Below are 27,329 nucleotides of genomic sequence, written 5' to 3'. Positions count from 1 at the left end.
CAATGTTGAATGATTACCGTCACTCATACATAGTTCGAAACCCTGTCATGAAAATCAGTCAAGCCAATACCGGGGATGTAATGAGGATACTTACTCAATGAGATTCCCATCAGGGTCTCTCACATATACGCTTCGGATTTTCCCAACAGCTCCGGTTCTCTCTACAACTTGAGCGCCTTCCAGAACCTGGAGTTGTCAGTATTATGCTTCCACAAATATCATGAAAACACACCTCAACTCTAGCTTCTTGAAAGGCTTCCAAAACTTTTTCCACGTCTTGATCAGTCAAAAAGCACAAGTCCGCACTTCCTGGTTGAACGTCTTGAGCCTTGGGCTCGAATTCTTTGCCCGATTGGTGGAGATTAATTTTCTGAGAACCAAAAATAAGGGCATGTCTACTATCGTTAACCCTTGCTTCTGCATAAATTTCTGAAATTGGAGAAAGAGGGGTTACCTTTGAACGGACTGGTTCGTTGGCGATGTAAACACTTCGTGCCGCATGCCGAGGTAGTTCGTATACCAGGCCACGGTCTTGGGAATGTTCCGGACCGTGAGGACTAGATGGTCCAAAGACTTGACGGCAAATTTACCGGCCATGTTTATTAATATGGAAGGTTGAGGCTGTATTGCAGTAGAGAGATGTTGCGCCTAGGTGCCCGCAATTTGCATGACTCAGCCTATATAGGCGACTAAACTATACCCGAGGCTACGATTTTACTATATTAGTCCACGATTGTCCAACGTAAGACGAATTAGTTCATTGATCCAATGCAACATTTTCGAGCGGCCGATACCGTCAACAATAAACCGAACCGAGAAGAAAAAACAGCCACAGGCTCCTAACGTCCTCAAGCCCACCACTAATTAGTAACTACCCCTCATCTCTAGAGTTAAAGCGAACTATTATAGCTTCATGTACATTTCTTGGCAACTGTGGCTCAGCTATCAGTGAGATCATCCGACACTGGACGGGATAAATGCCGCATGAGTAGGAATATATAGCGCAAAATTACTCCATCCAGGTAATTAATAGTTACCTAAGTACCTACACCCGGCCGTATACGTATAAAGAGCAGGAAAGCGCATCACTAGCCACCTCAACCAACCATGTCGTACTTATCCTATCGAGACGCCCGCATGTCCCTCCCCTCCTCATCCAAGCCCCGCAAAACGCTCCGCTCTCCGAACCGCGATATCGCCTTCCGCAACCAATACATCGCGCGCTCTAAAACAACCCTTGTCCTGCGCCCTTTCGGCAGCCCCCAATCAGCCGTCGCATACAAGATCACCGAAGAAGACGGCACGCCGCAATTTACTGTAACCGGCCGCAAATACAGCGACCGGTCGTGTCGCGAGTTTCGCGATTCATCGGGTCTGCCGCTCTTCGAGCTTCATCGCAAATGGTACCGCACAAATAGTTGGTCCGTTAGTTTGCCCGGGTGCGATACTGCGACGATAGCTACGGGGTCTCCGCGCTGGGCGCTAGGGAAAACTTCGTTTGGGGATTTTAATCTTTCTTTTGAGAATGCGGCTGCTTTTGGCGGGAAGAGGCTCGACGAGAAGATGCTTACGTTGAATATTGAGAGGCATGGGAATGCACTGGCGTTTTTTGATATCGTTGATGGAGATCGGAAGGTTGCTGAGGTTAAGGAGAGCATCCATCACAATGAACGGCTGGCTTTGCTGGGCCCTAAGATTGGTTATAGGCCTGCTATGGATGTTATTATAATGCCTGGTGTGGATATTTCGCTGGTGAGTACCGTGTAGAGAGACATTACAGTATATGTAGACTAACGTTCCTAGGTTGCAACCGTTGCGGTCATTGTATCAGACTGGGTATTCGGATCAAGTTGATTTGTGACTTGAGGCTTTGTGCGTCCTAAGCATAATCAAGCATGTCAAGCAAACGCCAAGCAAGATTGGCTACGCCTTGGCAGGTACATTCGATTACCCGGTCAAATCATTTTCGTTTTGAGGTTTCTCTTTCTTCCATTGATGCTGGATTGTCTCTTTGCATACGCATACCCTGTTTGCTTTAGTTTACCAGCGGCAAGATATAGAGGCACCAAGAGGATGTTTCTATGGAGTAGAAACCAAATCAGGCGTGTTCTCGTTGATGATTAACGATATTCTATCCTCAATAAATCTTTTGGCGTGTATAGCCAATTGGTCAATCTATGTGCAGCACTGATTTCAGGCTATTATGTTCAAATCGAGACTAATCGAGCTTTCCGACAAATTGATGCATTGAAAATGGATGTGAACCCAAATGAATTTTTAAGACGTACTTTCAACTAATCTACAGGTGACTAAGGCCGCTGAGATGGATGAATCTGAATCATCTAGATAATAGAGGATTAAGGAAAAAGGATATCATAGATGCTCATCATCACCCAATAACCACTGAACATGACGGTAAGACACTCGGCTCTGATCCTGGGACTGTCGATGACCCGCTTGGAAGGTTTCCGCAAACATCAGACCACGTTCATAGTGTTGAACCCCCATGATGCCCTGCGGGCCATCGAGACCACCATAATCGAGCTGGGCGTCAAAGACGGGAGCATACTGCAAGTCAGGCATGTCGATATGAATAGGCTTGCTAGGACGAGTCTGGAAACCAAGCTCGCCGTTCCAGGTCATGTTCTGGATTGCGAGCAACGTTCCATTTGTGATAATCAGATAGTCCCAATCTCCGTTCGATATCAGAACCCGATTTGTTGCTTCGATAACCCGGGGCAGGATGTGCTCTGTGGGATTGGGAGACTCATCGTATTGTTGCTCGGGCCCGGGGTTCTCGCTCACGAAGACACTTTCAATGCTACAGAGCTCCCAGTCAATATTCTCGGGGACATGCAGAGCTTTTTTGACGTCTGTGCGGTTGAAATAGGTGTTGGGGCCTGGTTCGTAGGCTAGATCTGTGGGGAATCCCAGAACGTCCCATAGCAATGGACATGTTTGGCTGATCTTGTAAGGACTCCAGCATGGGTTCGGAGTGTAAGCTTCAAAATAGATCATGTTGTAAATGTCGCAATCGACGTCGGAGTAGTTCATATATTTGGAGGGTTGCAATCCAGAAGCCGGATAAGTGAAATATTCGTCGAAATATTCCTTGTAACCGCATTGTTCGTAAGTGGCCTCCAGCTCCCCCATAAAAGATTGGTTGAAATTGAACAGCTCGGCATGTTGCTCGACGAAGGGATAAGATGGGAGCTCAGCCTGGATATAATCCCACTGGCCGATGCAGGCGTCATACATCAGAGCTCCTACAATGAATGAGAATGGGCGACTAACATAATGCTGTTCGGGGCAATTCTCAATTCTTACCGCTAAGGTTGAAGTACTCGGTATCGTTCTTGTCGAGCATAGCGGCGGATATGTAGGGCACGTAGCGGCCTGCATAGCTTTCACCAGTTAGAAAGATGCGGAAGTTCTTGATGCCGTATTCTTGTTGGAACTCTTTCAAGAATTTGACGAAATCGTCAGCGAGATCCTCGTCGTTCGTAGCAGTCGGCTCGCCACTTGAGAATCCAACTCCAACAGGTTGGTCGACCCTGAGCACAGTCAGTTTATCGATTACCGAACCGCGTATACTACTAGTATACCCATGACTTACCACAGCATATTAGTTAAATTGACCCATGAGTATTCATTAATAACTGGCTCATAGGTGCCGGGTAGCCAAGTAAAGCGTCCGTTCTCTTGCAAAAATCCTTGCATCGAACTACATCCCGGCCCACCATTGAGCCAAATTGTGAGGTCGTCACTGGGCTCCCCAAGCTTCGGCTGAAATATATAAAACAGGGAAGCATTGTCCCGGACGGGCATAAAGCCCGAGTACATCTCCCCTAAGTCATAATGAACGTCTGGTAGGCTTTCTACCACATGAGCTGTGGGCGTATTGCCATTGGTTAGTCCCAATCAAAGGAATGGATGGGACGAAGCGTACATTCGGTCTTGTTCGTCAGGAATCGATAATTTGACTTATCAACCGGCTCCGATCTCCGAGCATGATGGGCGCGATGTGCGGAACGGCCTCTATTCGGCTGATTTGCTTGACTGCCATCAATGAGAAGTGCGATCAATAGCGCTGCTGCCTTCATAGATCGACCGAACATCCTGGCTGTTACCTCAGATAATTTCAAAGCAAAGTTTCAACTGACCCACTTCTGGGGAAATGCGACTCTTATGTACTATAATATGCTAGATTTTCCATGACAAGTCGGGACCCTTTCGAATTTTTTTGCCGAGTTGCGATGAGAGTCCACTTTTCAAGGGATCGGCCGTGATCAACTCCTGGCTGAAATCAATCGGCCCGTTTGTTATGCGTAATAAAACGGCCAATTACAGGGTCATTAATTTCACACACTATTGCACAGAGTAGCTCAGACATTAGGAATCTACAATTTTGCAAAAACAGCTATTCCTTAACCTTAGAAGATGTCGCGCGAGGTTCCTATGCTTTGTGATCGACAGTGACATGCTGGCGACAACCCGTCTCCATGGCAGGACTCTGAAGATTCAGGATCTACTCCGTTACAACTATCGACCCGTTCTACTACTTATATAATTACGTAGTTATCGTCCTTATCGGTCGTAGAGGTTTATTATTACGGAGAATAACCTATATAATAGGTAGATATCCTGGATAGGTAGATCTTAATTAAGGCGGATTATACTCTTACTTACTAAGCCTAATTATGGTTTCTCTTCTTAGGATATCCTAAGGATACTTAGGTATTAGGTATCGTATATAATATAGATAATAGATAGATCGGTTAGCTCTCGGTAGCCTATTAGTAGTTACGGTCCTTATATATAATTAGTGATTAGTATATCTATAATATTACCTCCCCCTCTCTTAAGAGTTTCGTCTTTAAGACTTAAAAAGCTATGGTTCCCCCCTTAGGTAAGTAGTGAATTTTCCTTCTTTAAAATAATACGTTCTTATTATACCTAAACGTAATGGATCTGGATGTGATAAACGTGTTGGGTTCACCGGTCGGAGCGACTTGAACAAATGTGTGCTGGCGCAGGGGTGAAACTGGTCTATCTGTCACTGTATTCGCCGGACCTGATGCGCGTTACGTAGATTACGTAGCTTACATGGTAACTACTTAAGCTAGTTACTTTCAAGAGTGTATTCACTTATTAACTAGAAACGATTGACCTCGATACCCCACATCGTAAATGATCTCCCGTGAGAGGCGTACCCAAGTCATAAAGTACTCGGCATAACAGTTTTCCGAGATTCTCGGCCTCTAGAAGTAGAGGCCGATCGTCCTCGGGACCAAAACGGAAGCCACGACCATTGTCTTTCAAAATCCAGAGTCTTCCTTGCAAATTTCTTTGCTACCGAGAATTTCGGTTTTACGATGCCAACTCAAAATAAGAAGCTCCGAATTGCGAGCCTTGGAAGTTCATTTGCTGCTGGTCCCGGCGTCCCCCCGCAAATCGAACCACGCGCTGCTATGCGATCAGGGCAGAATTACCCTCATCTCCTAGCGCAGCAGCTGAACGCTGAGATCACCGACCTAACTGTTTCTGGGGCAACTCTTCTTAATATAACTGTCGACCCACAAAGCGTCCTGTTCTCTAAAAAATCCTTCCCGGTCCAAATCTCCAACCTGCCGGAAGATGCGGATATAATCACCATTACTGCCGGTGGCAACGACATCAACTATATCGGTGGCATGCTTTACGATGCTTGGGTTGCGACTTTACCGGGAGCAATCCTCAATACTATTATGCAAGGTGTAAGGGCGTTGACATCAGCTGTTTCTTCCCAACCACCAGCGCAAACGTCTGACCCGTTATCCCCAAGTGAGATGGCTGAAAGACTAGGCGGGGTCCTCGATGAGATACACAAACGAGCCCCAAGAGCTCGTATTTTTGTTGTCGAATATCTCGCTGTTCTAGGACCTGATACACGACCTGGTCAGGATATTCCCTTCAGTCAAGAAAAACTAGAACATCATCGCGGAGTCGCCTCTGCGCTGCAACAAGCTTATGCAGTTGCAGCGGAAAGTAGGGGGAACTGGTGCGAGAGAGTACCAGTCCACGAACTCAGCCTGGGACATGCACTTGGCAGCAAAGAACCATGGGTTGGAGGATTTGACCTTGCATCAGTGGTTCGACGCGGCCCCATCTTTCACCCGAATCTCGATGGAATGAAGGCAGTAGCAAGTCTTCTACTCGAAAGAGTCCAAAATGATAGATCCTAGTCGAAGGAGAGATTCGGTTACTCGAAGAAGTAATCACACAAGACTTGTACCATCGGCGGTGTGGTACTTCCGCTCTAACAGATAAATTTCGTGGTAAATGGACGTTTTCCATCTATCGCAAGTTTCTGCGAAGATATTTTGATCGTGCCCTCCATACATTCGACTGCGTTAACCGTTTGAGATCTGCTTGGTGGCTGGATTTGTTTCATATAGACGAAGCGGAATTTTGAGGGGGGTGTATACTGAATGTACAGATTAATAGCAACTATTCAAGTACGAAACCTGATGTGCGGTTGATTCTTTATCATAACCGATGGTTCGGCTTGGTTCCTGATCTGCACCAGCCTCATATTACAACAATCGGTTCAACCGCGGCCTTCAGGGTCGAGACGTCTTGCCCTTGGGTAGAAGACTGAGAGGTAGAATATTGATGATATTGCAAGGAGGATATAGCACTCCAGTTCTAATGACATGATCACCTTTGCGCTTGTGATTCCCTATTCTCTCTTGTCCCACTTGGTCTTCTCTGTATAAACAGGCGGCAGAAAGCGGGTAGACGATCTTGCCAGATCGCCAGGTCTACCAAGGGCTCTAGGAGATTCGATGTATCATTACAAGTTTGTTACAATACGTCCTTTTATGAGGTATAGTTTTTACCTCCACAGTTCTGCCTAACTAAAAGAGCGGTGATCCTAAACAGGACTAGCGTATTTCGGCTTTATCTCGCGGGAATCAAGTCCAAAGAGTGAGAGGTCAAGCTGAATTCGAAAACTACTATAAGAGAGCTTGAAAAGGACGTGTTACTTAAGCTAGGTCAGCCAGCGTCGGAGGCATAGGAAGCTTATCGAAGGCATCAATAGAGGTCGGCTGCCAGAAGACGAGACGAGTATTCAACGATGTATTTAACATCACTGACGAAATCATACAACATAAGCAAAGTAACTGGTTCTAGTGGAAAGACCTAAAGCGTGCCTTTTTGTGGGATCTTTTGCGTGATTTTGGAGGTGGGGTGTGGGGGCGTGGCTGAGCATATCCCTCCAAGCTGCAATTTTCGATTATTGGAACCCCAAGCCCACTTCGGATGCGCTGGTCTAACTCGTCATGGGCTGGATTGACATGTAAAACCGATTGATTTACTAGATATGAAACACCGGCTCCCACCCGAAAGGCGATCCATGGATTGATAAGATCTTGATCAGCAAAAGATTGTAATGAGAATCCATGTACATCTGTCAAAGCAATCTCAATTCCTAAACTCATTTCAGCAGATGGAAGGCCAGCTATTGAAGTTACAGCTATTAAAGCTATGGGGAAACACAAACCTGGCAGGATTCGGGAACCACATGGCTACACATATGGCAACAGTAATCTTGTTCTTACGGCGGCGACAGGCATGGAACACCACATTGTAATATCTCTATTACAAATCTTAGAGCTAATTGAAACATAATGTAGTTTAAATTATCACTTTACAGATAGTTTCAATAGCGAATAAAGCTATTTCCAAGATGATAGGTTTTTTGTATTAGAACGAGAAGGCTGTTATCGTAAAATCGTGCATCTATACAACCTAGGTGGTAGACCCTCGTTCCGAGGGTCTGTAATTTTTGTCGTAAGAGTCAGCGAGTCAGTTAAATGACCGTACACACTATTGCACACGCTAGTTTCAACTGCAGATCATACGATAGGTGTAATGGATCCCTGAATTGACCAATAGTATAACTTGAGATCTATCACAACACCTTGCCTGAACTGACTCTCTGGCCACATCACGGTAAATTTAAATATGAACGGGGCGCTTCATCTATGGTCTAGTGGGATTCCCTCCTCGGTGCGATTTCAACCCGAGTGGGACATACCGAAGGATCAAGTGCAGGAAGAATCTAAAGCATGGTTTCTTTTTGTTTCGGTCAGCTTTTTGTTTTCTCTAGTGTCAAACACGATCAGGCCACTGATATGTAAATTGGAAAATTAGATTACGGCTAAGTATGCTAGCATTGATGGTGATCCTGCACACCATATTGTTCAACAGCGCCGTGAACTTATCGTAGGATGAGTAGAGGCCGACTAGTCTTTCCACGATATGTCTAAATACTTATTTCCATTATCTCACTGAAACTCCCTGATTGATATATAAGTTATATCATGTCTGGGCTTCGCTACCGCCACCGTTACTAGATGGTGGCCTATACTCTATCGAGGCTACGGAGGACTAAAAACTTGATAAAGGAACGTTATCCGTGGTGACTTACGCAAGGAATGGGAAGATAAAGCACGAGATACGGCTAAGGGTGCACCTTTTGAAGTACCTCTTAGCTGCCCTAGGAGACAGTGAACCTCTCCTACTATTACCGGTAGGCGGCTTTGATGTGCGAAAACGGCCAAAGGGATCGTAAGCGATATTGATTGATTCAGACGCTGACTCCTCTGACTTTCATATCAATGCACCGGTGCTAAATATGCTGCAAAGTACGAAGGAACTGGACATTTTCCATGGAAGCGTAGGGTCGACCCAGCACGTTTAATGGAGAAGTTTGACAAAGTCTATCACTTCAATTAGTGGAGAGCTCATGGTGCCTACTATGCATTTTTTCGGGATGATAAACTCCCTATAACACTTTCTTGGATAGCTAAATAGGTTGTCTATACGTCTTCGTGAAGAGGTACCTAGGTAAGGCAGAATATAAGAAGGCTCTAAGTTCTAAAATCACGAACAAGCATGGTGACTATGTGAACAGAAGCCCAGGAGAGGCTTTGCACAGTTTTACAAGAAGAAAAAGCCAACTCCTCGCCCTTATAGGAAGGCTCTTTTCCAAAGGTTATTAGGCGATCTCAGGAGAACTACCCCCAAACCTCATGCTCCTTGGGCTTCAAAACCCTGTACTTGTTGGCCTTGTTATACACACGTAAAGTCGATACACAGAAAGCAATGTATGCCAAACCATAACATAATAGGGAAACAGAAAGGAAAACAAGCATTCGGCTCAACCATCTCCTGTTCAACCACACACATATAGATAGTAGGAAAATATTGCTCTGAACACCCTACTACACAGATTTATCGACGAAAACTCCAAGCCCGTCTGGTCCTTCGTTTCACGCTCAGCACAGGTCTTAGAAGATTCCCCGGATTTACTATAACGACCGGTTAGATCCTAGGTTCATATAGATGGTTCGGTTGATAACACATGTTATATGTGGGTAAGCTATTCACGCACCGGTAGAAGGGTGCGGTCCCTTCCCGGTAGAAAAACGATGCTACTCTTATTCCAAGATGAATGTTACTCATTGTTGATAGATTTGGAGATTCTGATGTGATCACCACTATGTGTGTGGAATAGTTGATATGAAAATTGATTTGAATTCTGAGATCTGAGGAAAAAGCTCTCTATCTATAGCTAGGGTGACATGCCAAACATGAATAAGCAAACCAAGCGAATGCGCAAACAAGCAAACGCTGCTATACCCATTAGGTTTTGTTGCTGATTTCGGCGCGTATATAGTATATCAAGTGGACAAAATCGGGGTTAGACCGGTCTCCAGGCTATATTGCAACAAATGTTATTCTTGTACTCGCTCTCGGTTTCCAACTGCTGTACGTGTGCATGTCTCTCGGACCGGGATAAGTAAATTTGCTCGCAATTATTTGAAGGCCGTAGCATCGCCTATCGCGTATTAATGAGCAAGCCAACATGAATGCAATGGAACAAAAAACCATAAAACCCCCAAAGATAGAAATGAAAACAAAAGCCGCCCGAAAATTAGATCATCTACTGTACAAGCCAATGAACCACGAGGTCTCAGTGCCCCAAATCACCCAAATGACGGAATACCGCACTTATGCAAGATCAAACAGAGCGAGGAATAGATCACGCACGACGCAACGCACACTCACTTGATTCCTGGCAGCCATTCGACCCCCGATACCAGCCCTGCTCAATCAACCTCGTCTCCAGCTCCCTCCAATACCCAGCCTTGCCTCCAGCCCCGGTTTTCAAATCCAGGTCTCCGAGCCGGATCTCAACAGGCGCTTTTTCATCATGTGGGATCTAACGGTATCAGCAATTCAATTTCAAACATCGACAAGGAGTATACTCACTCTCACAAACATTGTACAGTCTCGCAACGTCATTGCAAGTGACATGTCCCAAGCGCGCCCCTCAGGCCCAAGCAGCCCGACCTCCCGCTCAGTCTTCTGCAAAGACTGCAGTCTCAACAACGTCGGATTCCGAAACAAGATCCGAGCCAGCCGCGACCGGTCCTTGCACTTGATCAGGCCTGCTGCTCGGAGTACGTTCTCGTATTGCTCGGAGACGAGGTCTAGCGGACAGAAGGAGCGCTGCTCTTTTCTGCCGGCTTGCATTGCTTCGCGATTCTTCATCTCCCACAGCGCACAGGTGCGGCATCTACATGCCGTGCTTGGTGCTGTGGGCGACTGGTTCAGCCATTTCGGCTTGAGCTCTGCGAGGGTCGCGCCTGGGTCGTTGGCGGTCGTCATGTCAGTGATTAGGAGGCCGAAGGGCTCGGTCAGAGAGAGGTAGCTGCCGTGGCGCTTTGGCGGGCGCTGGCTATTTCGCTCTGCGGCGCGGAGCTGCTCGTTGCATTGTATGATGAGACCTTCTGGGAGGCGGATGAGGGTTTGGTCGACTAGCTCGTCCGGGGTGAAGAGGGGGCGGATGATGGTATCGAAGTTGCGGACGATGTCTTTGTAAGGGGTGTCTGCTGCCGTTTTCTTGCGCAGACGGAGGAGTTTGCCTTGCAGTTGGGGTGGAAGGGTGGTAGGTGTTGTGAATCGATAGATGACATTTGCCCCGCCCTCGGCGAGGTAGATTAGTTGAACTCCCCGCGGGAGTTCAAGTAGACTGGGCTTGGTCATCCGATAGGATAGGGTTGGAAATGTAGAAGATCTTTGTCATGACGGAGCTGCTTTTTGAACAGCCTCGGATGTTTATGCGAGGCAAGCTATCAAGATTGCTGGTGCATGCATCCAGTGAGCTTAATTGGATCCTAGGGCTAAACCGGGGTTAGTTTGCGGCGAATCACACTCGGGTAATTCTGATCGAAATTGTCCGTAATGTTTAGGGATTCGAATGACTTTGTCACTTGTGCAGACAAAGGATATAGCGGTATTCTTCTGAAGGAATCGAGAAAGGAGAAACCGAAGAAAAGAGGCCGAGAGAAAGTGCCCCGGAAACTGTCCCAATCGAAAGTCCAAAGAAATAAAAACCCGGGGGAGAAAAACGTGCAGGGTTTAGTTCGGGTGGGGGCTCAATAGTGGCGTACTAGAGCCCGATCACCAGTTCATTGTTTGAATTTGAGATCTGAATGTTGAGACTCTTCAGGAGCAAGATGGGACGGGAGATGATCAAGTAAGGACCAGGAATCAAGAATCAGGGATAAAGAACCAGGAATAATCAAAGTTCAGCGAACAAAGCGGAGATCAGAAAGAAAGCAATGCACCGATAGTCTATGGGCAATGGGCGGTCAGCGAAAATCGGATACCTCAAATCGTAGAGGTGCAGCAAGATGGGGGTAGATGCGCCGTGTTATAATAAGTTTATTAAGATATATATAGCGCCGGGGCTCTTCAGGGCTGAATCTTGATTGTATGGCTGTACGGAGTACTCCGTACTGAACGTGTGGTGATGTAAAATTTAATAAAGTGCCAAATGTGTCAGCCCTGCAGCAATGGCGGACACCTTTTTGACTCGGATCTTTTGTTTTTGACTTAGTCTTTTCAACTTCACCACTAAAATTCCATACATCCCAGAGAACTTTACTAAGTCTCCGCTATTCCTTCAAATCCATTTTACAATGTCTATTCCAACTCCCGCCCACTGTGTCGCAGACTTCTGTTTAATCCCCGTAAGTAAACAAACCCCACCAAGTACATCACTTCCATACTTACCAACATAGATCGGCACCTCATCACCTTCAGTCTCAGACCAGATCGCCGACGTCCAGCGGCTGATCGAAACATGCGGCTTGAAGTATGTCATGCATTCCGCAGGCACAACAATCGGTAAGTGGTTGCCAATCCCTACTTAGCTCACTTTTATGTGGAACAAGTTCTTGGGTTAGCCAGATCTACAATCCAGCCGCATTACACAGCCCTGAGGTGACGGTGCGACCCCCGCTGATACTCTCTATAGAAGGTTCCTGGGACCAGGTTCATCAGGTTATCGGTCAGGCGCATACAATTCTCCACCGACAGGGGATTGTTCGGATTCAGACTGATATTCGTGTTGGGTCGAGGTCAGTTGCTTCTTTCTTCCCCCTTCATTCCACCCTGCTGATTTGCGTAGAACCGATAAGGTGCAGTCTTTTGAGGATAAAGTGAGTAAGGTGCGGGAATTGTTGGCGAAGGATCAACAAAAGGCTTAGGATATGTGTCCTAGATAGGATAATGAATTGTATGCGTTGCAATTGACTCGCTTGTATACCTATATAAATTTTCTGCATAATAATCGACCATACAAACGTACACACGCTGCTCTATAATCCAAAACGCCTATGTACAACCAATGCCCGTGTCATGTCATAAGTGCGCGCTCAATAACAGAAAAAAAATTTAGAGAGAAATCCCACCACCAAGAAGATTCCCCCAGTTCCCACCGGCCCAGATCCAATTCCCCATGGTCACCGTCGTCCCCGCCTTCGCCGAGTCGGCCAACTCAACAAGCGCCTTGAAAACACTACTAGTTGAAGAAGCCCCACTAGTCGAAGCCTCTGTAACAGACTTCCTCCCAACAGGATTGGTTACATTGTTCAAGCTATCGACTGTATCGATGGCAGGCCCACGGTTGAAGAAATCAACCATAATAAACGTCGGCTGCCGCCCGCTCCATGCCTGCTTACAGGTCGATGCGGTATCGCCCAAATTGCCTGTGCCGCCAGACGCGGCATTCGTCGTGCCGACGTAACTGGAGTTGGGGTATTCGATGTCGAAGGCGGCCAGATCAGATGAATACAGGAAGTGGTTCATGAGAGGGAGGAGATTGGCGGAGAGGGCGGCGGCCGCGTCGCCCTTGTATGTTGAGGGTCGGTCGGGGGAGCAGGAGAAGTTTGAGGGCGAGGAGACATCGTAGGGATTTTCCCAGACGAAGTTGAATTCGTTCATTAGGTAGGGGTAGGATTCAGAGGTTGTGATCGAGGCAATAAAGACAACTAGGCGTTTGCCGTCGTCGATCATTGTTTGGAGGGTTGGCCATGATGTTGGGGCTGTGCTTTGGGAGGTTGGCTCATATGCATAGTCTGTTATGTTTGCTGTTTCGAATTCGGTGTTGAGCTCGGAGGCTGTGGCACTGTCGGAGTTGACGAGGAGGATTGTGACGACTGCGGTAATTAGGTTAGGTTTGGACTTTGGAGACCTTCACGTGAGGGGACTTACCTTCGTTTGGGTTGTCATCTAGCCAGGTCTTGATTTTTTTCAGCCAGTCGCTGAGAAGTCCTGCGTCTAGCAGGTCGCAGGTAGAATGACAGAGACGCCATTGTGAGTTGCTCTTGTGCACTTGAGCCGTTACTAGGCGGACGCCGGCTGATAGTTGTGTGGTGGTGTCGTAATATTGGTCGCCGGCTAGCGAATTACTTGTGCTGGAATCGCGCAAGAAGGGACTGTCGTGGGCACCGAGATGTGTGATTTCTCCATAGGACTTGGAGCAGAGGTCTGGGGAATTGTTGCATGCTGTACTGTTGGTGCGTCTAACCAAAGGGTTCGCTAAAACCGCTGGCAACAGAGCCAAAAAGTTCAATACACGCATAATTTTGAATGGCACAAACTAATATGAGTAAAACGTATAATAATGTAAGATACAATCAAAAAAAGAAGAAGAAAGAAGCAGAATAATAACACAGAATGTTTACAAGATCATCTCCGGGGCCGCGTTGCCGTCTCAACTATTCTTAGATCAATGGATCTGCACTGCCGCTCCAGTTTATTGAATGCTTACGCAGCCTGTCGTAGAGTCCATTTAGGCGTTGGCATTATTCAATAAATTGGTCTAGGTGCCTTTACTCTACTTAAATCAAGTGGCAACCCTGACGATCCATGTCTCAACTGCGCAAAAACATACGTGTACATTTTCTCGGCATTGTATGAGCCAAAGGATCTCGGAAGACTTCAACTGAAATGGGTATTTATTATTTACAATTACAATGCTAATGTACATGGAAGTCAACAAGACTTATAATCCTTTCCGTGACAAACGTATCCCCGGAGCCCGCTTCTTCGACCTAGCCGACCGAGGCGGATTGACTAACTGCGCCAGATTCTGCTCCATGCCATCGAAAAGAGATGCGTCGCCCCAGGCCTGGAATACATCATTCATCACTTGTTGTAGATGGTATGGATTCCGACGTCGCAGCATGCGGTTCATGCGTCGCGCCGAAACAACGTGGTGGCTGTAGAGCATGGCAAGTCGGTGTCGTACAGCTTGGGAAATTAAACGCTTGTCAAGGCGGAGGCCTGATTGTTCGAGTTCTCGGAGTAGAATGAGACCCCGAACCCAGGGAATGAGTTTCTCGCCGGAATTCTTAGGATGAGGAATGGCGAATCTCGACGCGGTGGTGTCAAGCACGCGGAACATGAAACCCCAGGAGACGATGGCGGCTTGCATTTGTGGGGTGAAGACTAGGTCAAGCATTCGTCGGTCGCGACCGTTCGTTTGCGTAGAGGCCTCGACTTTGGGCGAGATATGCGCCCGCGGTTCTTTATCGTTGTCTGCGTATTGGCTAACGAGCCAGCGGCAGCATTGTTCAAGTTTGTCCCAGTCTGCCCATGCATCGGCCATGCCGAGACGCTTGAGCATCTCTACCCAGAATGCCGCGCTAACATAGCCTCCTGCGGGAACCACGCGCTTGAGAATCTTGAACATGAAGACCACTTCCTCGACGGCGGAGAGACGTTGGCCTGGCGGCGGGCGATGGTTCATTCGGCGAGGGGTGAGGACCTGCTCGGCCATGAAATCCACGCTCTCTTCACCCAATGTCCGGTTCTGTAGGGCTAGCTCGTCGGCAACCTTGCATGCGGAGCCAAGTTCCCAGGCTGCGATGTGCTTCCTGAAATGAATATCGTAGAGATCAGGTGCACCTGGGTATAGTTCAGTTAATATGGCTAAAGTCATATTGTACAAACGCCAATCCCGAGCCATGTAGTAAGAATATAACATTGACTCCTGGGTGCGCCTGTCTTCGAGAATATCAGGGTGTTGGTCGCTGCGCAGAATGTCTGAGAGGAGAATGTCCCGATTTTGGGCGGCAAGCTTTTGGATCAGGCGAGAGAACACGGTGTTTCCAACGGATATTCCAGACTGCTTGAGGATTTTGAGCTTGTCCAGTAGATCCTGATTACCGTTGGTTCTGGTGGCCAGCTCGCGCAAGGTCCGGGGACCGATCTCTGATACACCAAGCATCTTCAGACCACCTACAACCATATCGAAGTTGAGAGCCCGAGTGGCAAACAGTTTGGCCCCGAGGTCGTCTTTGAAAGGTTTTTCGTCTTGGCCTTTCTCTCCTCTTTGGGCCAAGGGCTTCGGACCAGGTTGGTCAATCGAGGCTTGTGTATCAAATCGCTTTTTGACATAACCGCGGAGCCGATTGAACTCTGTCCGTAGACCGAACTTCTCAACGTAGTCCAGCAAGGGTTGTATATCATCAGGCGTTTGTGGATGATCCTGACGCTTCGCGAGGAAATAGTGCATCAAAATTGCTGCCTCTCCATGGCCCTGATGCATAAGCATTGCAATGACTGGTCCATAGAACTGATGTCCGGGGACTGCGGAGCATATGGCCTGGAATGCCTTCAATCCCGGTGGTAAGGACAAGAACTCGAGGTCGACCGAGGTTGTAAATTCCGTGCCAGCCGGAAGAGACGATAGACGGAGCGCCGAGGGTAATATTTTTAGTGCGTCATTTGGGCTTGCCAGTTGAGAGTCCTGAAGCTTCTTGTGCCACTCAACCGCGCGATTCGGCGCGCCCTGTTCAAGAAGCCCACCAACGATACGCTCATACAGCCCCGGCCATTGGCTGTTGGATTTCTCCAGGAGATTGACGGCATATTCAAAAACATCTTTAAGGAACAGCCTTCGCCTCAATCCTAAGTCCACAAAGCTCTGCCAGAAGAAATCTGCTTGTTCTCCGTCGATTGGAAGCCGGACTCCATCCACGCGGATGGTGAGCCCTTCCCATATGTCAAGCGTGCCATTGTCACCGTAATGGCGCTGTCGATACCGAAGAAGCTCCTCCCACAAGTCCAGATTGTATCGGTTATCCGAACTGTCCACCAATCGCGTTCCAATGTTGTTGAGGTGTCCGACGTCCGATTCGAATTCAAGCCTGTCCGGTCGAAGTGCGAGGGCTTTGGTAGAGCATTGTGCGGTGTTGAGAGACGTCTGATCCTCCGCGACATCCGTGTGCGCAGAGATTGACCGCTCACTTGCTTCCTCGATATCATAGATGGGAAAGCTGAATGGCCGTTTCCCTCGGTTTGGATTTTCAAGGGTATGTCGTGCAGGACTGTTTCTATGTTCATCCGGTAATTCTTGTTTGGCGCTCCGTGAACTGCATCGTAAACACCTATACTTCGACTCCAATTGTTCGATTCCGACCGGTGTAGCTGCGAGGGTGTCAAGGATCGAGACGGCGGACGGCCTCTTCAACAGTCGTAGAAGCGCCGGGCGCATGAGGGTTTAACGAAGGAAGGTCGGGAAAGCAAATTCTCGACGTCAAACATCCTTCTAGCTCCTGACGTCAAATAAGTTGCTATCAATTCAAAAGTTGATACGCGTCCGAGTGCTTTTCTGCCACTATACCCTTTTGGGCACTGATGACTTGAGACAACATCTGATTCGATCAGGTGACGGCACGTGATCGCGATATCCAGCTCATTCCGGGCCAACTTCGTCGACACCATCTCGCCCTCGTTGAATCTCCAATCCCCGCTCCTTCTACCTTCCAACCGCGAAAATGTTCCGCGCTACTAGCTCCCGCATGGCTGGGTACGTGTTCCCTTCGAATCACTGAGCAATCTCCCTGCGCACAAACCCGATCATGAGACGACTATCGAATTTCCTCCTGCGATCCTCCGGGTCCAATTGCAATTGATGGTGTTGCGGGACGAGCGTTCTCGCTTTGTTATTGCAAAATATACTGATCGACTTCCTTTAGCTTCGTGTTCCGTGAGAACCGTGTGCCTTACTACCAGCGTCTTTTCCAGAACCACGATGGCAAGCGCCAATGGTGGAAGGTTAGTCCTAGCCGAAATGGGCCCATATACCCTCAATTCGCTCTAGCAAATTTCTGACGGTTTAAATGTGTCACAGACTTCTCGCTCCGGCTACATTATGTACCCCTACCTCATCTCCGTCTACGGCCTCGGTGCTGGTGAGTGGATCCCTTCTCCGATATGAAATGAAGTCGATAACTAATTGAACTAGCTACCACCTACGCCATGTGCCGCATGGTCTTCGTGAGTTCCCTCTGCCCATTTCCATTTACCTGGAAGAACGTAATTCATATACCGAATTGACATACTGACTCGTTTACAGGGCCACAAGACCTGGATCTAAACCGTCGGTCATGAGACCCAGTTGGATAGGGATGGATAACACCATTCTTAGTTCTCTTGGATGTTGAGCTGTGGTGTTTGTTGTTTTTTAAGGTGTATTTCTACTCCAAGAAGGGGTTAGATGGGTTGGTAGCCACGCGGATTTGGAGCTGTACATATATCAATTCAAGCGCCAATCCAAGAGTTGTTGTTGCCTTATATGTATTTTCAACTGGAACAGTATCCGTCCTGAACAAGATCCTAATTGATGGTCACTGTCTTCATGCATCGTTTTTGTATGATATGTCCGCTAAACCGTATTCGCAATTCCAAGTAGCACTTGCATAATGCGCCTCAAAAATTCTGGCGTCGGTGAGTGGTCTTAATCTAGAGGCTACCTTGCATGACATACAGTAAATCTGTGAACCGCAAGTATCACTCCCGCAATTCCATGTGTCTGTCAATGATCAGTCCGAGGAGACCTACCTGCGATTGAAGATGGGTATATGAATGCCGATTTTGAGGATATAAATCAATGCGACAACACGGAAGAGTTGAGTTGCCTTGCAACTTATTATCAAAACGATATCCGCGGCCTCTTTAACTCTGTGCCCCGGCCTGAACATGGCAGCTGGGGGCCATTGCACGCTCTTGTGAGCCAACTGTCGGGTCTACATGATATCACCTGGAGCTGTGAGACAATGTTTCCACCCTGCTTACTCGAAATTTTACACCATTCTATGCCGAAATGCAGACTACACATCATGGCATTTAAATGCCGAGTCTGTGTAATAAGGTCGATAAACCTCAAGACATCAATGAGTTCGGGTACAAGTTGGCTACGTCGCCCTGTCTATTTAGCATTCTCGTCCCTATCTCCCGATTCGACACCCACGGCAATGTGGAATCTAATGGGGAGGCGGCGATAGACCTAGCAAATGGATTAGCTCCCATTCTGGCTAATGTACACCTAGTCCATATATCACCCGGTGCTAGTCCATTTTTTCACCAAGTAGTGCGACAAGGACGGCCTCCATGGCGTGGCTTCTTTCAAACCCACGTCGATCACGCTGAAATTACAAGCTTGGATAAGGGACGCCTACGAGACTTGATCATTTGCCCGACTTTGTATGCTTCGCTTAATTTCCTTTGGGAAGTCTTTCTTGACATTGTCGATGTTTTCTTCGTAACCCTCTTCCAATCGCAAATATATAGTATGCAGCTAACTTTTTATGTTTTATATCGTTGCGGCAGAATACCTTGGATAAAAGTAGTTTTTGGAGATTCTAGACCCAATGTAGTCCGTACTGGCTGCGGGATGGCCTTGCAACCTGCGCCTTCAGTGCCTTCAGGGCTCCAGGGCTAGGGTTGGGCCGCCGCTCAGGCGCCCTGCGGGCGGCCAACATCGCTTAGTCACCATTTATCTCAACATCGACGCATATCGTGGTCTTCATTCCAACAAACGCACGCACATTTCATGGCGCGCCTTATTTACTTAATCAATAGACTGGTCTTGAAGGAAGTAAACACATCAAGAGTATAGCTTTCTTGATACGGTTTGGTCCGGTTTGGTCCCCGGTATTGGACATACTTCATCCATTCTCCTACAATGAACTCCGAAAATCATGCGTGACACTCCGCTTTCCAACTATGATTATGGAAGACGAGAACTTCTCTAATACAGAGCGACCAGCTAAGCGTGTCCGCCAAGCCTGTGAGCCTTGCAGGTCCGTAAATAACACACCAGAATTTTACAGGCATTGCCACTAACATATCTCCCAGGCGCAAGAAAGCCAAATGCCCTGGAGAGCAGCCGGTCTGCTCTCTGTGCGCCAGGCTACGACAGCAATGTATTTACGCCGAGGAGCGGCGTCGTCCACCAACAGAAGAATTGTTCAGGCCAATAGAGCTGGAAGCTCGAACTTCTCATGTTCTGGTATTCTTCTATATCAGCCCTTCTATATGCTGATGCAGATATTGACTCTGCTTTAGGAAGATAGATTGCGAAGCCTTGAAAGCAAAGTTGGAGAGGTTCTCAACGTCCTCGGGTAGGAACCTTTCCTATTCACTTCAGATCTATCACTAACTCCATTTTACAGCTCGCGAGGTGAATCTCGAATATCAACAGAGCCCCTTGTGCCACCAGTGACATTGAAAATGCCCAATTCATCTATTACACTGCCGCCATGGGAAGAGATAATCCCCATTGCAGAGCTATACCTTCTGTATTGTGATTCTCAGCCACTTCCCCTCTTCCACCGAGATGGCTTTCTCGCCAGTCTTCAAACGCGCGAGGCTGAGCTTCTCTTCGCCATATTGGCACTAGCTTCGCGGTTTTCCTATACCTACCACAATAGTACAGATTCTGCAAGCCTCGTGAACGGTTATGCCGAGGTTGCTAGAGGGCTTATCATGAAAAGAGTATCAGAAGGGCCAGTGGAACTTTTCACTCTTCAATGCCTCTGTCTACTGAGCTTAGTAGATTTTACAAGTATGCGCCGAACTTTTTATTGCATAGTATAATTTGACTGATTTACCATTATTTCACAGATGGCAACACACATCGCTCTAGCATCCACAGCAGCCTTGCGATGAATCTTGCACAGTGTGCCAATCTTGGAGTCGAGCCTCGCTCACCAATGAGCGCAATAGTTCGAGAAGAACGCAGACGCTGCTTTTGGAGTATATGTCTGCTCAAACGACTCCATGGCGGCGACTTCTCAATACTAGACATAGCAGATCTAGGAGGTCCCCCTTTTCCTAAAAGTCCAGCTCGCCCGGCACTTATTCTCTCCCCGGGGCAATCAATTGATGAAATGCGACGCAGCGACATGGAAGACGAGGGAATTATTTCCTACGTTGTCATGCTCAGCGAAGTCTTCGCCAAAACAGCGCGATACGTCCGACTTCATGGCCGACCCAGCAATGTTCCACCCTGGTCTCCTCATTCCGAGTATTCCAAAATTCTTGCCTTGCAAATGGACCTCGAAACTCGCATGCCATATATCCACAGGTTCAAACCTGCGAACCTTGGCGAACGATCTCTCGAGGAATTGAAGACACATCGCGAATACTGGGGTCCATGGTTCCTGAACCAATTCATGTACCACACAAGTCTGTGTCTTCTCAATCATCCCCTTCTGCTTTCTTTAAGTCTGAGGAATTTCCGAAGTACCATCCCGGAGATCTTTCTGCAGCACACTTCGGATCTAATATCATCTCACACAACCTGGATCATTCATTTCATCAACTACTTTGAAGAAAAGTCGTTCTTGGTATCGGATCCGTTATTGGGGTATAGCGCTGCCGTAGTAGCCACTATCGAGCTCCAACTCAGTTTCACAGATAACTCGACAATCAGAGAACAAAAACGTGAACGATTCACCAAGTGCGTTAATTTCGTGCAACGGATAGGAGAGAGATGGCCGCATATGGCTCGGTTGGTACGAAGCCCTACCCGGTATCTAGTTGAGGAAACAAAACTAACCATGTAATTGATACAGGCCAACAGACTTCAACGACTAGAGGATGCCGTCTCAGCAACCTACCAATCGGACCCAGGCGCACAAAATCAGAGTCTCTTAATTGATCTTTCTCGATTCTGGGAAATACTGGAATATTCATCTAATAGTGATACTGACTCTGCTCGGCGTCTATTCGGAGAATCTCTATATGCAGGGTCCTCTTCTTCCGGCGCAGAAGTATCCCAGACATCGCCTTTGCCGGCACCTTTCCGGTTATCTGTGCAGGAAGAAGGAGCTTCGAATATTCAGGCTCAGACCCTCAGCGCAAATACTGCATTTCCGGGCCAGGATTATTCATCGAGTTCCTTAGTCTCGCCTCAGCAGCTTACTCTGTCCAATGACGAGTTCTCGATTCTTGCTGCGAATTTCTTCTCTCAGGGGCAGGAGTTTCTGCGCAGTGGAGATAATTGGGATAGTATTGGGAACTTCTAAAATCGCTTTGTATTTATATTCCAACTCAATGGCCGATTATGGTAATCCGCAGAGCTATCCAATTTGACAACGAAAGCGAGTAACTCGTAGAAGCATTTTATATACATACATTATATCTTCGCGTCTATGAAGAAGCCAATGCACCCTTGAACTCCTCGACAAAATTAAACACCTCAGAGAAAGTGTTATACAAAGGTGTCGGCGCTACACGCACAACACCAGGCTCTCGCTTGTCACAGATAATGCCTGCATTTTGCAGGCGCTCGGAAACCTTATGCAGCAAGCCAGGCTTAAGCAAAACACTCAACTGAGCTCCACGCGCATGGGGGTCAGACGGCGTGATGATATCGAACAAACGTGTTTCTTCATCTGTATCCTTCAAAAGCAGGTATTCGAGATACGCAGTCAACTTGATAGACTTTTGACGTAGATCTGCCATGGATGTCTGGTCGAAAACAGACAATGTCGCGCAAAGACAGGTCAGATCTATGACGGAGGGGTTGGAAAGCTGGAATCCACCCGCTCCAGGAATGGGCTTGAACTCTGGTGGGAATTAGTACATGTTCGACTTTCAATGTGAAGTATGAGATGAGATGAAATGCAGAAAATGGGAAGAATATTAAAGATAGCATGAACTCACTGTTATCCATCATGAACCGCACAGACCTATCACCACCATACCAACCTGTCAAACGGTGTCGGAACTTAGGCGTATCGGGCCCAGCGCTGTAATCAACCTGACCATGTCTTTCGTGGACGAAAAGTCCACCCATGGCCCCTGGCCCGGCATTTCCGTACTTGTACGTGCACCAAGCTGCAAAGTCGACGTTCCAGTCATGCAACTTCAGGTCAACATTTGCGTATGCATGCGCCAGATCCCATCCTACGATTAGGCCCTTGGATTGAGCGTACTTGGTAATTGTAGGGATGTCAAACAGCTGTCCAGTATAATACTGAATACCGGGGAGAAGAAGCAAAGCTGCATCTTCGGCATGCTGGTCAATGATTGATAGAATTTTCTCTGTTTGAATCTCGTATTGGCCCTCGTCTGGACCAATGAGAACCATGTTCTCTTTTGCATCAAGATCGTGCCAAGCAACGTGTGATTCAATTGCATACTATGAAGCGGTCAGTTGAAACTCAAATTTCTTGTTTGATCAAAACTCACATGATCGGATGGGAATGCCTTCCAGTCCATCAAAATCTTGCGCTTTGTCTCTGTAGGCTTGTAGAAACTAGCAAGCAATAGGTGAAGGTTCATAGTCAATGTGCCCATAGCGGCAACCTCTTCAGGCTGCGCACCCACAATCTTAGACATCGAAGCTGCCGCCTGCTCGGCTAGTAATTGCCATTGCGATAGAGGTGAATCCTCGAGAGTGGTGAAGTGCCCGCAGACACCAATAGACGCCCAAGTGTCCAGCTGGGCTTCCATATACTTCGATACAGCCTTGGGCTGAATGCCTAGTGAGTTGCCACAGAAGTATGTGCTAGGCTCTGACGAAAGACCTGTAGGACAACGTTAGTCTCATCAAGTGACGCCTGGTGCATACAATAAGTTTACCTGGCTTGGCCAGCTTCTTAGTTGCAAGATTAGCCTTTGAGGGAATAATGAACTGATCGCGGAATTCGCGCAGAGGATCCGCTGCATCTAACGATGCCGCATATTCCTGCGATGCTGCCTCCTCGCTGAATACAGGCTTGAGTGCTTTTGTGGCAGTCATCTTGGTGGTGCTGTTGCAATGACCAGGTATGTAGAAGGGCGGATAATAACCAGGGTGAATAAAAGAAATCGCCGGGGGATGAACGAGGGGAAAGTTGCTGTTGCAGCTCGGACACGTACTACTGCTTTTATAAGAAGGAAGCATCGAATCAGGGACGGGGGAGCTGCACCTCCAATGCAACCCGGAACAATATCCGCTTCCGCTCTGGTATTCCGTCCCGATTAGATTATCATTTATAATTTCAAGCCTAGGACGAAAATCTAACGGAAACAGATCAAAGAGAGAATGCATAGAAATAGCACAGAATTACATAAAAAGATGAGGAAGAGAAAGTCACCCACTACGCTATATAGATTAGTATTGTCGGTAGAGCGCAATGATTAGTAGAAAGATATGATGAAGATCGGCTTTGTACACCATCCTGTTTCATGAATAATGATTGCACTAACTATGAGATTCATTTTCATGATTAGTTTCATTCGCTTCTGCTCCCTCGATTTTCATATTACAATACTCTTTCAGGCTTCCATGCATTGCGTGCAGATGGCCTACATGTGATCTGACGATGCAAGTTGATTGCTAGCCCTGCAGGACAATCACATCATTTGAATAAGGACTACTCCAATTCACAAGGTGCATTCCATTACGTTCCTATCAAGGCAGAGCCCACAATACAGAACAGCGCCCAGTTAGATAGCCGTCGTCATACACCGGAGGCGGAACACGGATGTGTATCCGCGTTTCTTCCGGATTGTATAGATATTGACTAAATGCCCCGATGCAAGCCGTAGTAGAAATTTGGGCCTGTGAGATAATATAGTATTGTTTCAGTTTCATGATATTATCGTATCATTGAGAAAGAAACCTTGGAATACTGCTATAAAAACTGTGCTCGCCTTCTTCGGTTCCTCGTCAGCACACCTCTCAACATGCTCCAAACTACAGAATCAACCATCAGTGATCTTTTCAAGGACTATGCCATCACCGGCTTCCTTCCCAATGCTGCCCCCCTAACGAAACTATTGAATCCCTATTATAGCGCCTGGGAAGAACTGTCCGACCGGTTACCCACCCTCATCAAGACCAATGAGATCAGGAATAAGATTGATACCATGCCCATCTGCTCGACGGAACACCTCAAAACAGAACCTGAATGGCGGCGAGCATATGTGATCATGGGATACTTGTCCCACAGTTATATCTGGGGCGGGGATAAACCAAGTGAAGTATGTACAGCCAGTCAAAGTAACAAACCTGCCATTCTAACAGAAATGTCTACAGAGACTCCCTCCGTCAATTGCAAAGCCCTTCCTTGAGATAGCAGCACACCTCGAGATCCCTGCCTGCGCTACCTATGCAGGTCTTGCACTGTGGAACTTCAAGGCAAGACATCCGGGAGCAGACATCTCCGACCCGGACAATCTCAAGGTTCAGACCTCGTTCACGGGCGCCAAGGATGAAGAGTGGTTTATGGCGATTTCAGTTGCTATCGAGGCCCGTGGTACAAAGCTCATCTCGCTGATGAAAGATGCGATGAAAGCAGTTGCTGTGAACGCTACGGATATTCTCACTGCGTTGTTGTACACCCTTGCCGATGGACTCAATGATCTCGCTATCATTCTCAAGAGAATGTATCAGCATACTGATGCAGCCTTCTTCTTCCATCAGCTTCGACCTTTGCTGGCTGGTAGCAAGAATATGGGCCATGCCGGTCTGCCGAAGGGTGTTTACTATGACGTTGGTGGAGATGAAAAACCCGAGAACTGGCTCCAATTGAGTGGTGGTAGTAATGCGCAGAGCTCATTGATTCAAGCCTTTGATATCTTCCTTGGAGTCGAACATTCTGCGACGGGCGGGAAGAAAGCATCTGGGCCTACATTCATTCATGTAAGATATATCTTGGGGCTTCATTGCCGGAGGCTTCCAGTCTTTAACGGTTTGAATGTTGCAGTGCTGACGACTATTATAGGAGATGCGCAAGTACATGCCTGGTCCTGACCGACGCTTCCTTGAGGATCTGACTACTCGATCAAACATTCGCTCTTTCATCCTGTCTGCTGGGGAAAAGTCACCTGAACGGCAAGCATACAATGAGGCTGTGAATGAGCTTATGAAGTTCCGGGATACACACATCCAGATGGTCACCCGGTACATCGTGCTAGCAGCGAGGAGACCTAAACCTACACAAGATGTTGAGAAGGTCAATTTGGCCACGGTTAGCATGAAGGGAAGGGATGAGTCGAACCATACGCTTTCTGGTACTGGTGGCACAGACTTGATGCCTTTCTTGAAGCAGACGAGGGACACGGTGCGGGATGCCAAGTGCTAAAGGTTCGCTGGAGAGCTCTTACGACTTTACGACCATTTATTTCCGATATTTGTTTGATAGACTTGTTGATACTATTGTACTCTGAAGTGACTTGATGTTATGTCAAACAAGTACTATCATTGTTTAATGACCTCCATGGGCTGATCCTTGTTTGAGAGAGTATTGTAATATCACGAACTGGCAATCAATGATAGGTCCGCAGACCGAGAACCATTCCAATCTTGATTGGGTAGGTATTCTCGGTGCTTTGTGCTGCTGCTATGCTTTCTGACAAATGATGAAACACTTGTGGGACTCGTCACGCCGTGAGGCTATGCATGCGAGTGGTGAGGGGTAACATGTACAAGTCGTGTGTCGTATGAACATGGTTTCATCCCAACATTGACCGAAAGGTGACACTTGGGATTAAAAAGCAACAGATCGGAAGTACCGGAAGAATACAGGCTTCGGGCCGATATATCTGTTTCCATGGATGGCATGGCGCGCGATAGCACCAAGAAAAGCCCCGGCGAGACACATGTCAAGTCATTTTGGCACTGAGCATTCAGCCATTAAGTTAGGATCGGAGGAGTGAGGGGTTATCGGCCAACAGATCTTGAGTGTTCTCAAAAGCCAACCACGGCTAATAGCTTGGTCTGGACTGAAATGAGGATTCACGGAAATCACCGCTTTTTCGTGTTGGCAGGAACACCCTCGCTCTCCCTAAGCTCAGCCAATAGCTTTTCCTTTTCAATCAAGCGCTCCTTCTCTTCCCTGATCATTTGCTCAACCGTCTGCGTGGCCTCAGCCAGCCGATCAAGCTCCTTGTTCTCCGTAACCCGACTGTACGGATTACCAGGAGAATCCCCACTTGGAATATTGGCTGTCCTGCTCTGAGCTGGCTGCCTAGTATTTTTCCCTTTGCTCTTGCCAGCCGGTGCACCTGGCGAACCACCAGTCAGGATTTCGTAGAAGGGCTCGACGGGCTCGTTGAAAATTATCTCTTCGTAGTTTTGGCTGATTACTGTTTCCCGACGCTCTTTCATTCCCTCCGCGTCCGGCCCGTACGGGTGAAGCTTCAGACTGTGCCATAGGGTCTGGGGCTTCTCGTTCGATTCTGGGACAAAGTAAAGCTTGATTTGGATCTCGAATTCACCCCAGCCTGTTTCGGAAACTTCGAAGGGTGGCTGCTCGATTGTGCGCACGTTCTGCGCATATGTCTCGTGGAGCTTGAATTGCACTTTCTTGAGCCAGTAGGAGATGTCTTCGCCGTTGATTCCGCGGACAAAGATCTGCCATCTGTGGGTGTGGTCGGGTGGGCAGTCTTCGGGTTTTTGTTCGGGGTCGAATGGGTGTGCGACACTCCCAAATACTGTATTTGTTAGTTTGAGACTGTTGACGACGATGCGCGCTGGACATACTGAATGGTCGGAAGACGGAGACGCCCTGTAAGTTATGTTAATTGGCATTCCATAATATTTTCCGGGCTAATAACGTACCCTGACACGTTTATTTCCTGTTGCAGATGGCATTTTTGAGTATCAACGAGTTGTATTAAATGGTTACTTCTACGGTCGA

The 27,329-nt window shown here is 47.5% G+C and overlaps 13 protein-coding genes across 13 annotated transcripts; 6 read left to right on the top strand and 7 right to left on the bottom strand.

Annotated features, from left to right (window-relative positions):
- Positions 1–23: 23 nt before the first annotated feature.
- Positions 24–597, bottom strand: N7529_009920 (VOC family protein; the record flags this gene model as incomplete). Its single annotated transcript, XM_057245447.1, has 4 exons — positions 24–42; positions 95–186; positions 233–395; positions 455–597. 4 exons carry the CDS (start codon positions 595–597, stop codon positions 24–26), a joined length of 417 nt encoding a protein of 138 aa, XP_057093710.1.
- Positions 598–1,107: 510 nt separating this feature from the next.
- On the top strand, positions 1,108–1,854 carry N7529_009919 (uncharacterized protein; the record flags this gene model as incomplete). Its single annotated transcript, XM_057245446.1, has 2 exons — positions 1,108–1,752; positions 1,804–1,854. 2 exons carry the CDS (start codon positions 1,108–1,110, stop codon positions 1,852–1,854), a joined length of 696 nt encoding a protein of 231 aa, XP_057093709.1.
- A 519-nt stretch (positions 1,855–2,373) lies between these two features.
- N7529_009918 (uncharacterized protein) lies at positions 2,374–4,118 on the bottom strand (the record flags this gene model as incomplete). Its single annotated transcript, XM_057245445.1, has 4 exons — positions 2,374–3,266; positions 3,328–3,554; positions 3,617–3,890; positions 3,950–4,118. 4 exons carry the CDS (start codon positions 4,116–4,118, stop codon positions 2,374–2,376), a joined length of 1,563 nt encoding a protein of 520 aa, XP_057093708.1.
- A 1,257-nt stretch (positions 4,119–5,375) lies between these two features.
- Positions 5,376–6,224, top strand: N7529_009917 (SGNH/GDSL hydrolase family protein; the record flags this gene model as incomplete). The annotated part of the gene is made up of 1 exon (XM_057245444.1): positions 5,376–6,224. One exon carries the CDS (start codon positions 5,376–5,378, stop codon positions 6,222–6,224), a length of 849 nt encoding a protein of 282 aa, XP_057093707.1.
- Positions 6,225–10,093: 3,869 nt separating this feature from the next.
- Positions 10,094–11,100, bottom strand: N7529_009916 (inositol-pentakisphosphate 2-kinase; the record flags this gene model as incomplete). The annotated part of the gene is made up of 2 exons (XM_057245443.1): positions 10,094–10,273; positions 10,324–11,100. The coding sequence occupies 2 exons, from the start codon at positions 11,098–11,100 to the stop codon at positions 10,094–10,096; spliced, it is 957 nt and encodes a 318-aa protein (XP_057093706.1).
- Positions 11,101–12,038: 938 nt separating this feature from the next.
- Positions 12,039–12,608, top strand: N7529_009915 (thiamine-binding protein; the record flags this gene model as incomplete). The annotated part of the gene is made up of 4 exons (XM_057245442.1): positions 12,039–12,089; positions 12,141–12,246; positions 12,377–12,479; positions 12,530–12,608. 4 exons carry the CDS (start codon positions 12,039–12,041, stop codon positions 12,606–12,608), a joined length of 339 nt encoding a protein of 112 aa, XP_057093705.1.
- Positions 12,609–12,795: 187 nt separating this feature from the next.
- Positions 12,796–13,984, bottom strand: N7529_009914 (uncharacterized protein; the record flags this gene model as incomplete). The annotated part of the gene is made up of 2 exons (XM_057245441.1): positions 12,796–13,559; positions 13,615–13,984. The coding sequence occupies 2 exons, from the start codon at positions 13,982–13,984 to the stop codon at positions 12,796–12,798; spliced, it is 1,134 nt and encodes a 377-aa protein (XP_057093704.1).
- Positions 13,985–14,407: 423 nt separating this feature from the next.
- Positions 14,408–16,903, bottom strand: N7529_009913 (uncharacterized protein; the record flags this gene model as incomplete). Its single annotated transcript, XM_057245440.1, has 1 exon — positions 14,408–16,903. One exon carries the CDS (start codon positions 16,901–16,903, stop codon positions 14,408–14,410), a length of 2,496 nt encoding a protein of 831 aa, XP_057093703.1.
- A 283-nt stretch (positions 16,904–17,186) lies between these two features.
- N7529_009912 (cytochrome c oxidase subunit 7) lies at positions 17,187–17,788 on the top strand (the record flags this gene model as incomplete). Its single annotated transcript, XM_057245439.1, has 5 exons — positions 17,187–17,218; positions 17,388–17,466; positions 17,543–17,603; positions 17,657–17,688; positions 17,768–17,788. The coding sequence occupies 5 exons, from the start codon at positions 17,187–17,189 to the stop codon at positions 17,786–17,788; spliced, it is 225 nt and encodes a 74-aa protein (XP_057093702.1).
- A 1,628-nt stretch (positions 17,789–19,416) lies between these two features.
- Positions 19,417–21,722, top strand: N7529_009911 (uncharacterized protein; the record flags this gene model as incomplete). The annotated part of the gene is made up of 6 exons (XM_057245438.1): positions 19,417–19,493; positions 19,549–19,702; positions 19,759–19,814; positions 19,866–20,257; positions 20,317–21,209; positions 21,270–21,722. The coding sequence occupies 6 exons, from the start codon at positions 19,417–19,419 to the stop codon at positions 21,720–21,722; spliced, it is 2,025 nt and encodes a 674-aa protein (XP_057093701.1).
- Positions 21,723–21,846: 124 nt separating this feature from the next.
- On the bottom strand, positions 21,847–23,443 carry N7529_009910 (kynureninase; the record flags this gene model as incomplete). The annotated part of the gene is made up of 4 exons (XM_057245437.1): positions 21,847–22,265; positions 22,363–22,840; positions 22,891–23,228; positions 23,284–23,443. 4 exons carry the CDS (start codon positions 23,441–23,443, stop codon positions 21,847–21,849), a joined length of 1,395 nt encoding a protein of 464 aa, XP_057093700.1.
- Positions 23,444–24,372: 929 nt separating this feature from the next.
- On the top strand, positions 24,373–25,772 carry N7529_009909 (indoleamine 2,3-dioxygenase; the record flags this gene model as incomplete). Its single annotated transcript, XM_057245436.1, has 3 exons — positions 24,373–24,669; positions 24,725–25,330; positions 25,413–25,772. The coding sequence occupies 3 exons, from the start codon at positions 24,373–24,375 to the stop codon at positions 25,770–25,772; spliced, it is 1,263 nt and encodes a 420-aa protein (XP_057093699.1).
- A 662-nt stretch (positions 25,773–26,434) lies between these two features.
- Positions 26,435–27,283, bottom strand: yaf9 (YEATS domain-containing protein YAF9; the record flags this gene model as incomplete). Its single annotated transcript, XM_057245435.1, has 3 exons — positions 26,435–27,123; positions 27,173–27,197; positions 27,251–27,283. The coding sequence occupies 3 exons, from the start codon at positions 27,281–27,283 to the stop codon at positions 26,435–26,437; spliced, it is 747 nt and encodes a 248-aa protein (XP_057093698.1).
- Positions 27,284–27,329: the final 46 nt, after the last annotated feature.

Source organism: Penicillium soppii (assembly GCF_028829465.1).
Source record: "Penicillium soppii strain IBT 18220 chromosome Unknown utg000007l, whole genome shotgun sequence".
NCBI classification, from domain to species: Eukaryota; Fungi; Ascomycota; class Eurotiomycetes; order Eurotiales; family Aspergillaceae; genus Penicillium; species Penicillium soppii.
This window is presented reverse-complemented; position numbering and strand designations above follow the sequence as displayed.